Source organism: Diabrotica undecimpunctata, chromosome 9, assembly GCF_040954645.1.
Source record: "Diabrotica undecimpunctata isolate CICGRU chromosome 9, icDiaUnde3, whole genome shotgun sequence".
Taxonomy (NCBI): domain Eukaryota; kingdom Metazoa; phylum Arthropoda; class Insecta; order Coleoptera; family Chrysomelidae; genus Diabrotica; species Diabrotica undecimpunctata.
The window spans coordinates 88,177,650-88,189,878 of record NC_092811.1 but is presented as its reverse complement, the minus strand read 5'-3'; the positions used below and the strand labels follow the sequence as shown (position 1 = coordinate 88,189,878).

General features: G+C 35.5%; 1 protein-coding gene across 2 annotated transcripts in view; it reads right to left on the bottom strand.

Moving 5' to 3' along the window:
- The window catches only part of LOC140450234 (uncharacterized), a 584,309-nt gene that overhangs the window by 16,441 nt on the left and 555,639 nt on the right, over positions 1-12,229 (bottom strand). For both annotated transcript variants that reach the window (XM_072543748.1, XM_072543749.1), the window contains one exon: positions 4,425-4,649. In XM_072543748.1, coding sequence (XP_072399849.1) covers positions 4,425-4,649 — 225 coding nt within the window. The remainder of the gene's footprint in view (positions 1-4,424; positions 4,650-12,229) is intronic.

The window sequence follows — 12,229 nt, the reverse complement described above, 5'->3', positions numbered from 1 at the left end:
GGCATATAGCGTTAAGTCTCACACCAGTATGTAAAGTATAGTTAGTAGTTACATCTTCATCTGTGTGGGCACTGGTAGGTGCGTACACCTGATTGATCTTCAATCAAATTTGTTCGTTTACTTTGTGGATAAGATTATAACTGTATCACTTATGTTTTTAATTGCAAGTATGTTCTTTGTGTGTTTTTTATTTACCATAAATCCGACGCCACATTAGAAGACTCTCCTCTATAAAGCAAAACTTTATCAAAAATTGTGTAGGATAAATAAAATCGACTAACCAGAACAAACTAAAAGAACTTTAGACGAAAAACAAAACAAAGACATCTAGAAGCTTACAGACCTAAAATAATTTTGTTATATTCAAACCTAGGCGTTTGACGCATTTACTTCTAAACGTAATATGTCTCTTCGAATAATAAAGCTGTTAAATAATATATATTGAAACAATACACAGTAAAATGAAAAATAAGGAAAAATAATAATCATCCCACCGGATACCAACTTAATGAACGAATTTTTATAGAGTCTAGAGATAGTCTTGTTTTTCTTCGTTTAGCGTATTAAATACAATTTAAATTAATAAGAATTTCCAAAAGTATTGTAACGAAATAGCCCATCTCCGATACGTCATAATTCGTAGAAGGAGGAATCTAGAATACGTAAGAATCGGCATGTCAATAGCGCCCGTCCTTCGGACAGGAGACAATTAGAGGTGGGACAACGCCAGAATGTTCTCGAAAAGTAACTTTATTATATATATGTAACGTTGTTGGGAGTGAGTTAGTTGATAAGAGAGTACCGAACTGTAAACTTATAAATAAATATATGTATATAAATTCGAACCGCTCGTTTTATTTAATCACGCTACATTGGTGTCACGGTGTGAGGATAATTGATTTATTTAAAAATAAATTCAGCAGTGACTTGTGAAAAAGACTTTTGTACATTTTAAAAAAGTACGCGTGCCTGACCAAAGATGCTGCTAGTACAACTCTCAGTAAAACAGTTGCGTGAGCAGCTAGAAGAACGCGATGAAGATTGCAGCGGGTCCAAGAAGATCCTACAAGAACGACTGAAGAATGTTCTTAACAAGAATGGAGATGACCCAGAGACATTCCATTTTCAGTCAGCAGAAGAAGCGGTTTTAATGAAGATCGAAGAGAGTTTCAGAAAAAATGATAAGAAATTTGAAAACGTCTCTCAAATGATAGAAGAATCTTCTAAAAGAGATGATAATAAATTAGAGAATGTTCCCAAAAGATTCGATGAAACATTCGAAAATGTATTTAGAAGATTCGACGAGACTTCACAAATAATTGAAGAAATATGTATTCAAAACAATGAGAAATTTGAAGAAGTCTCGAGAAAATTCGATAAGATACAGAAAAATGTAAACGACAAGATAGGAGAAGTAGAAGAGAAGATCAAAAAATTAGAGACCATGATAACTAACACGAAAGTGCTACCACCAGTTAATACAGTAGCCTTAGATCCGGTAGTGAAAAAAGAATCACCGAGAGACGAAATGACAAATCATATGAGATTCAAATTGCCACCATTTGATGGAAAGTCCTCTTGGTCCATATACCTTAGACAATTTGAAGCTATTGCGACAGCCAATCATTGGACAGAACAAGAAAAAGCTGTTTCCTTGACTGCCGCTTTACGAGGTGATGCTGCGGATATCCTAAGATCAATTCCTAAGGGCCAAGAAAAATGTTACCAGACCTTGTTCACTCGACTAGATAAACGTTACGGAGATGCCCATCTACAACCAGTCTACAAAGTACAAATAAGAAGTAGAATCCAACGAGCAAGTGAGAGTTTGCAAGAATTTGAAGCAGATATTGCTCGTATAGCGTTGTTGGCATATCCAGAGACACCAGACAACATTTTGGAAGAAATTGCTGTAGATGCCTTCGTCAATGGGTTAAGAGACAGTGAACTACAGAAAGCTTTACGACTAGCAAGACCGAAAGTTTTAGATGAAGCGCTCGATATTGCCTTGGAACATGAAACAGCTAGTAAAGTTTCACGGAGCTATCGAGTACGAACCTCTGAAGAGAGCGACGAACAAAACGAGAAACGTCTGGAGGAAATCGTACGGAAAGTAGTTCGTAACATGATGCCGAAGAGACACGAAACCAGATGTTTGAATGATGGCGACGTAGGTCACATTCGCCGTAAATTGCAAGAAAATAATACAACAGTCAGAAAGCTAGAACAAATGGAACACAGGGCTGGAAAGAATCATTCAAATGCGGATGCTCAGTCAAGACGGGCATACAGTGCAAATCGTAATTATTGTCTTGAATTAGAAGAACGACTTTGCCCCGTGAGACGAACCGCCGTCATTAATGATCAATGGCAGCCTCAACAGCTACAAGACGCTCAAGCAGATGATCCATGTATAAAAAGAGTATTGGATTGGATGCGTCGAAGTGGAAGACCTTCTTGGCAAGACATTAGTGCATGTAGTCCAGAAGTCAAGTGTTACTGGAGCCAATGGAATTGCCTAGTGCTGAAAGATGATCTTCTGTATAGAACCTTTGAGAACGATGATGGTACAGAAACTAAGCTTCAGTTGATTGTACCTAAAAGTAAAGTGTCAGAAGTTTTACGTCAGTTGCATGACGGTTCATCAGGTGGACACTTTGGTATTACGAAGACTCTGCAAAAGGTTCGAGAACGGTTCTATTGGGTGAACTGTAAAGATGATGTAAGAAGATGGTGCCGGAAATGTGAACTGTGTGCAACCAGTAATGGTCCAGTTGGTAAAAAGAGGGCACCCATGAAACAGTACAATGTTGGTAGTCCTATGGAAAAAGTAGCAATCGACATTGCAGGTCCACTTCCAGAGACGAATGATGGAAATAAATATGATTCTCGATGCAAGAGTGAAAGCTATGAAGTAGGTGATCTTGTTTGGCTTTATAATCCACAACGTCGTCGAGGCTTGTCTCCCAAACTGCAAAGACAATGGGAAGGTCCGTATGAAATTAAAAAGAAAATAAATGACGTAATATACCGAATTAGGAAGTTGCCGAAAGGTAAACCGAAAGTAGTTCACATAAATCGTCTTGCACCATATGCTGGTTCAAATGAAACAGTAGAAGCACGAACCCTTCAACATGAGAGCAAAGATGACCGGCGACCAAGCTTTAATGAATTTATGTCAAATTACGCAGAGAGAAAAGGTGCTAGATTCGGCGTGACCACAGAAGTTCAGCAGGATCTTTTTAGTGTTCCGCATAACGTCTCTCTAGCCCACTGTGTTGCCCAAGATCTTGAGATGACTAAAGGAATCTCATCCGTATTTTATAAGAAATTCGGTCGTTTGGACGAGTTAAAAAAACCAGCAACCTAAAGTTGGAAGAGTACTGAGATTAGAAGATGGTTCTCGATCTTTGCTGTATATGGTGACCAGGAAGTCGTATAAAGACAGGGCAAGCTACGAGGATATATGGCGTGCTCTAACTAATTTGAAGAGAATTGTGTGCAATTACGACATCAAGAATTTGGCCTTACCCAAGATAGGCCATGCACTAGATAATCTAGACTGGAAGATTGTCAGAAGCATGCTTGAAGTGATCTTCCGAGAAACCGGCGTACGAATTACTGTGTGTTGCATTAACCCGATGAGATCGTATCCTTCAAAGTCAGTAGACTGTTATTTCTTTCTAAAGGGTTTATGCAGAGCTGGAGAGTCCTGTAGATTCCGCCATCCTGTGCCTACATATAGAGTTGCTGATCGGGACGATCAGATTTAAGAGGGGAGCAGTGTAACGAAATAGCCCATCTCCGATACGTCATAATTCGTAGAAGGAGGAATCTAGAATACGTAAGAATCGGCATGTCAATAGCGCCCGTCCTTCGGACAGGAGACAATTAGAGGTGGGACAACGCCAGAATGTTCTCGAAAAGTAACTTTATTATATATATGTAACGTTGTTGGGAGTGAGTTAGTTGATAAGAGAGTACCGAACTGTAAACTTATAAATAAATATATGTATATAAATTCGAACCGCTCGTTTTATTTAATCACGCTACAGTATGTAGCTATTTTAGGCAATGTTTTCTATAACGTCCTCTTGGGACGTCCTACGTCCCAACAGGACGTCGTTCGGTCGCTCATCTAAATATTTCTTTTTGGTAGATTTTCACGACAATTTGCATGTTCTACGATATTTATAAAAAGCCTCAATCAGGCAGAACTGGATCAAAGATATACTTATTCGAATAACTGATAATTGGTATTGGAGCTTTGGTTTAAAGTGATGGAAATACATTGGAAAAGAAGTGTGATAAGCTTGTCTGCTCTCACCAGTGGGATAATGTCCTTTAAATTTATTTTTATGCAAGTTATAAGTAATCATATTTATTATTAAACCTAAAACAATAATTAAATAAAAAACACTCACCCTAAGAACCTTGCTCCCACTGGCCCCAATTCCAGCACTCTGCTGGCCAGAGCTTCTCCCTCCATGAGGGGCGGCGGATGAGGCGTTCGCTGCGGTCGCACATATCTGCATGTTATTCTTGTAGGACTTGGAGCGCACCTCGGAGGCACTATCACCCGCACACCCGAATGTCGGCAACCACGCATCGCGCCTCCTCGAGCATCAACAAGGAATGAAACGAGAAAACTGCAAGAGAATATCACAGAATGTCAATTTTTACGATATTTAGTACCATTAAAGGTGTCACTATACTAAACAGTAAAGTTATGTATGTAGCAAAATCAACATGTCGATAGTATCTTCTTATCTAAAATTATTAATGATTTTATTGCCATGTAAGAATCTAAGATAAGCGAAATATCTGTTATAACTAAATGTTATTAATACTATAGTATACTTTTTATTTTCTATATTGAATTTTTATTACAGTGGACAAACTTTTAAGTCCGAACAAATTTCTGTAAAATTCGCTGATGGTGTTGGTATAAACGAACGTTGACAACTTTAGTTGATGTACGCATAAGAGATAAAATGGTGCCTACAAAGTTCATAGTTTTTCCAGATGCACCTAATAAAATTCTTCTAGGTATTGATTTTTTTCAACTGAAATAATTAAATTAATATCAGAAGATCAGATCAATGTATTAGTAGACTTATATAATACTATATATAATATGGGTATTATTCCTAGAGATTGGCTCTAACCAACATTTATCACATTACCAAAAAAACCTAATGCAAAAGAATGTAATGACCACCGTATAATTAGTCTAATGAGTCGCTCACTAAAAATATTCTTAAAAATTATCCATTTAAGAATTTTCAGAAAAGTGGAACAATATATTACTCAAACCCAATTTAGATTTAGGAATGCCATGGGTACACGAGGGGCACTATTTGGATTTAACGTCCTCATGCAAAGATGTATGGATGTAAACCAACCACTCTATGTTTGTTTTATTGGTTACAATAAGGCGTTCGATAAGGTCCGACACAACAGTCTTATACAGTTACTTACATACTTAAGATAAACACATTGACAAAAATACTTAACAATAATAACTCATCTCTACTTTAACCAAACAACAAAAGTCAGAGTAGGCAAAAAACTTTCTGAGGAAGTAGAGATAAAAAGAGGCGTAAGGCAAGGTTGCATACTCTCCCCATTGTTGCTCAATCTATATTCGGAAGAAATAATTAAAAAATCACTCGAGAATGTAACAATTGGAATAAAAGTCAACGGCAAACCCATCAACAATATCAGATATGCCGATGATACTATACTAATTGCAGAGAATATACAAGATCTACAGACACTTTTAGATAATGTAGTAAATGCTAGTGAGGAAACCGGACTACCACTTAATGCTAATAAAACAAAATTTATGACAATTTCCAAAACACAACAACAAGACATTTTAAACATAAGTGGGATTACAATAGAAAAAGTAAAAAAATACAGATGTCTTGGTACAATTATTAATGAAAATAACGAGTATACAGAAGAAATAAAAATGAGAATTCGACAAGCTAGAGCAACATTTAATAAGATGAGAAAAGTATTATGCAGTAGAGACCCTAGTTTGCAACTCAAAATAAGAATATTACGTTCATATGTGTTTTCGGTGCTGCTGTATGGGGTGGAGGCCTGGACCTTAAAGAAAGAGGTGAGCGATCGACTTGAAGCATTCGAGATGTGGACCTACCGAAGAATATTAAAAATAAGTTGGGTAGACCGAATAACAAATGTTGAGGTCCTCAGAAAGATGACAAAGAAAATGGAAATCATGAATACGATTAAGATAAAACAGTTACAATATCTCGGCCACGTTATGAGAGGGGATAAATATGTGTTGCTACAAACCATAATGCAGGGAAAAATACAGGGAAAACGAAGTATTGGGAGAAGACGCATCTCCTGGCTCAACAATCTGAGAAAGTGGTATAATTGCAGTTCCGTCGACTTGTTCAGAGCTGCAATCTCAAAAGTGAAAATAGCTGTGATGATTACCAACCTCCTTAGAGGAGACGGTACCTAAAGAAGAATGGGAAGATTGATTTTTTGATAAACGCACAAATATATCTAGGTTTTTACATTAAGGAATGGTATTTTGCGGATGAAACCACACGACAGCCGTTGCTTTCTGAAGAAAAAGGTACAGAACCTATTGAAATTAATTGTATTGAAAATTTGAGACAAGATTAAGGAATCGCATTATTACTGGGAATAGCGCGCCAATTGCACTGCTACCATACCGAATGCCACCTGCCAAGAGAGAGGTACTGAAAGCCGAGTTACATAGACTCTTGAAGGAAGGCATTATCAAAAAATGCGAAAGTGCGTGGGCCGCGCCGGTTGTATTAGTGCCGAAAAACGAGACTCTCGAAATGCCACATGTTGAAGTTTGAAAATCATAATATTATCTCCCCAGAGGATTAGCGTCAGAAGTTGGTTTGTTACATAGTTTTAAATTTAAAAGATTTCTAAGCGCCACAAGCCTGCATTGCTGCACATACCAGAGAGAAAACACTTCAAAAAACAACTACAACGCACAATGAAGATAATTCGTAGCTCATAACACTCGTGGACAATCGCAACGTACAGCGTGGACCCAGTTAATTTTAAGTAGATACTTTATTATATTAATATGCACTAATTCTGATTTTATGTTTTAGGCATGCTACAAAAAAAAAATCCAAAAAACAACAAAAAACGGCTTCGGCCACCAAAAAAATCCAAAAACTACCAACAAAAACCGGCGCAAGCCACAAAAAAAAAATATTAACAAAAACAATTAAAAACCCGGTCAAGTAGGGCAAAACCCCTTGAGCACCAAGTCGTCGAACTGAGCCTAGCTCAGAGTGGAGACTTGAGGCCCAAGTAAGCAATTTTAGTTCTCGGATAAGTCACATTAAGATTACAGGAATAGAGCGACAATGCGCTGTCCTGAGTTTTGAATTCAGTTAGGAAACCATGTTGGGATTCTATTACCCAGGATCTCCACATGAAGAGCATTTGGCTGATAGTTGTGCCCCTGTCGTGCATCAGAATGCTATAGGGGGGAAAGGGATGGTCTGGAGCATTGGAGCGCGCTGGAGTGACTCCTGTTTTTACTCGAGTTAATACACCTCGCTCCAATGAATTGTTACACCCGAACGTAATTATTAGGGGTGAACATTTCTCACAGGCTGGGTTTAATTAAATTGCTTGCTTGCTGCTTGCTTGTATTGCTGCAACAGTACACGCTTATCGTATACAACGATAGATTGCTCGAAATGCGTATTCGAAATATTTGGTTCCATGTTTTGAGCAAGATAGAATCCAATTATCCTTGTCAAAATATTGAAGGTTTGTATTTGAAGGTCAAAAGATTATAGATCTTTTTATAGAATTAAAATTCATTTAGTAGTTAAAAAAATATAACTCGAAAAGGAAGCATTTTTAAAAAAATTCCAAGATAGAAAAAGTATTTATTTCGATGAGATACACTTAAAAAATTTTACTCAAAGCGATTCGGAAACTTTTTGTTATAAGATATTTGTTAATAAAACTTTCCTACCCACTTGGAAAAATTAAAAAAAAAATACATTTGAACTTGAAAAAATATATAAAATGGAATCAAAAGGGTTTGGTGCGGTGGAAATAAATTTTTTTTTATCGGTTTATGCTCTGGTAATAGGGGTAAACCGCTCTCCTATATCTTTTTGCTAATAAGCAAGTAATAACGTCATATATTTTATTCGATGAATAAATAAATTATGCAGATCTCAACCAACTCTCCTTGTTTTGCAGTATGATATCATTTCTTAATTTATGTATTTTATGATGCATGAATCTAATAACAAACACATGCATAATCCAATTTTTACTTTTACGATTTCATAGATTTCTTTTTCACATCACGAATAAAAATAAAAATAATGACTAATTAATCAGAGAGTAAGTATTATAAATAAAATAACTAACGAAAGCTAATTAATTGCATCAATAAGAATAGCGGAACCTATATATAAAGTCAAGATTATATAAGTAGGACGTAATAAGAAACTGAATCGAAAAATATGAGCAAAATAAATGAGCAAAAACAATTAGAACTTTGAAGTAGTAGACAAATTTACATATTTATGCTCTCTTGTGATCCATGAGAATTCTATCACAGAAGAAATCAAACGTGGGATAATTCTAGAAAACAAATGCTACTTTAGTTTAAGTAGACAACTAACAATAAGGAATTTAACTCAGAGAACAAAAATAACGGAAGCCCGAGTGAAGTACTTATATAAAGAAGTAGGAAAAACCTTGATGTGGATGAAGATGTTAGGAAAATTGATAGGACAAACTGGTAAAAAGACACAAACTGGTAAAGAACTCCTACGTTGGTGGTTTGTAATGAGCCACTAATGGTCCCAAGCCCATATAAAGGAGTGTCAGGCGCAGGGCTAACAACCTTCCCTTCGAAGCATGCGATCAAGCATGCCTTGGATAGAGGATGGAAGAAATGAAAATAAAAGCTTCTAACGAAAAAAAAAATGGTTTATGACTTGGAACATGGAATTAACGATCACTATATAAACCTGAAGCAGAGGGTCAAGACTAAAATTGACATTTACTATACACGTAAGTACGCGGAAGTTCGCTGTACAGAATCAGGAGAAATAAACACTCAGGAAGAAATAATATACTATTTTAGGAAACATGATGAAATGAATACGGTGTAGGCTTTGTAGTTAAGAATAAGTTAAAGAAGCCGTAATAAACTTTGTCTCCGTAAACGAGACATTATGCAGTGTAAGAACGAAAAGTAAATTTTTTAACGGGACATATATAAATATATATGCCCTGACAAGCGGTCGCGAATGACAATTCTGAGGAAGATTTCTGAATATGTGTAACTAGAAATGATATTAGATATAATGGTGATTGCGAATAATATGATTGTGGGCAGCATCTACTTCCCTCATAAGAAAGACATAAATAAACGTGGACATCACCGGATGGTGTTACCAAAACCCAAACTGAGCACGTAATCATTGACGCAAGACATAGAGTATATATAGACAATTTTGAAGCTTTGGGGGAGCTGACATGGATACGGAACAAGAATACGACAAATAATCAAAAACTGTGAAAGAGTAAGCGACAGAGATGAAAAAAATACGGACATTGAAAACCCCAACAATCCAAAAATATAATGTCAGTACCTACTAGATAGATAGAGATTTAAAATAGATTTGCTGCCCTGCAAAACCATGAAATAAGTTTAGAACATCAATAGGATACTATAGCGATATACATAATATCAAAGAAGCTGCCTTAAAAACTTTAAGAAATAAAAATAGGCTCAAATACAAAATACGTTTTCACAACGAATATCAGAAACAAATTTTAAAAAGAAGTAAGTTAGAAATAAATGGCTAAACAATGAGACAAGTTGGAAGATCGATATTGCGAAGTAAAAAGGGAAAAATCTTACAAAGGAGAAAAAAACATAAGTAAACATAAAAAATAAATTAAATAATTTAGGAATCCAATACAACCCATCAAAAGTTAGAAACTTGTATCAGGAAATACGGAAGGAAAAAAAACGGGTTTAAAGCAAGAACTACCAACATCGAAGATCAATAAGGAAACTAAGTCACTTACAGAGAAGATATTTTCCAAAGCTGGAAAGAAAGCTTACCGAACTATTAAACTTCCAATAAGCATAAACGGTGATATAAAGACATATGCCACTATTCGCGATTGAAACTGAATGTAGAGGGCAGGTCGATTGCAGTGTCATGGCCGATATAAATGGTATAAACAACTAATGTTTACCATTGCTTTTGCATGTTTAGTTTGGTTTAAGACGAGTTATTTTTATCATTTAAAAATGGAAATTAGCCTAACGATATCTTTGAATATTGTGGTGAAGCAAAGAGACCATTGGTTGAAGGGGAAGCAGTTTTCAAGTGATGAATTCTTAAATTTTAACTTAAATATTTGGAACTGGCTTATGTATTGATGCATCCAGAATCCTATTTTGTGCATATCTGGGAACCCAGAGTATAATGTTTTGTGTATGTTTGTCTTACTACCTAATATATGCATTATTTTATATTGTGCCTTATGTTTTTAATATGTTAATTTTTATTTTCTACTATTTTTTGACATGTAAGTACTTTATTGTATATTACATAAATAAATAACTTGTTTAGTTTATTCTAAGATAGTTCATTTGATTACATGAAATCAACCTTAACTTGGAGAGTTGCCTGTCAAAAAAGATCATAGCACATGATTTGTCTTTAAAAGATTCCGTAATAAATCATGAGGAAAAAACCTCACGATACTATCCCAACATGGTAAGTATTTGTATTTCTGTTATTCAAGAAAATAAATTATGTATTCTCAGTATGTTATTGACTTAATGATAGTGGTATTTTCTTTTTATTGATTTCCTCAAGTTTTCCAGTTTAGGAAAGAGAAATATCTTTTGTCGATCTTGAATTGCATTGAGGAACAGAACAATATAGATTTGATTTAAAATACTTTAAGGTAGTCACAGTATATGGCTTTATAAAGAATATTCTTTAGCAATATACTGTGACATAGTCATAATGCTGAAATTTACTAAAAAAATTTAATAATTCTATTCAAATCAACAGCTGTCTGGTTTGTTTATACCACTTTTAGTAGTTTAAATTTATTCCGCCAGAGGTCAGATACTTTGTTTTCAATCGCGAATTGAAGTAGAAATACCACAATCAACACTTGACAAAGTATATGGGGAAATAAGAGTTTTGAAAAACAATAAGCTCCTGGCTGGATTAAAAATCCGCAGAATTAGTAAATAAGGATGGATAGAAGCTCGCAAACAAAAAACACTCCCTTATTGTAACAATAAGGGAAAAAGACTTGCAAAGGTGAAGTCTTTAACCCCATCTCAGTCCATTCATCGTCTGTTTTGCTTGTATGTAGTTCTTTTTGTAATTACTTATTTTGACGGAAAAAAAAACCAAAGATGACAACATCTAAATGCCCACTACGATGTAAACTCGAAATTGATGAGAAATTAATAAAGCAGGAAGCAATGTTTGGATATCTGGGAATAGATATAGCTAGTTACGGAGATGTTGAAAAAGAAGTACGACAACATAGCTTAAAGGCAAGTAAAGCGGCGAGATCTCTTAATGACACAATCTGGAAGAGCAAACACCTAAGACATGACACAAAAACGAGAATTTATAAAGCAGAAATTAGACCTATATTAACATACACGGCGGAGACAAGACTTGACACACGGAATCAGCCATGTTTGCTATTCAGTGAAATTTTATATGTTGTGCATAGAAAAATTAACCCGGTTGAATTTATTTACGGCAACCATAGACATAATATGCACTATTTTATTCGCACTTTTAGTTGAAGAATAGATTAAATTATTTCAAATTTACTAAATTAATTATCTTTAAAAATTTAAATTACACATCTGTCGTAGCTTGTCACAAACTTCTCAATTCGAGTCTATGTTTCCGTTTAAAATATATCGATCGCGTACTGACAAACTTCAAAGGCGGCATCTGAGAGTGGGCATTCTGATTGTTATTTATTCTGTGGCTAGGAAGAGAAGCGAAAACATAAGAAGAGCATGCAATAAAGAAGACAAATTAATGGGTGACAAAACGGAAACAGGAGTGGAACAAACACATTAGTAGAATGGCAGCGGATAGGATAGTACGAATAGCACGAGAAAAGTCACCAAATGGACTATGAAGTATTGGCA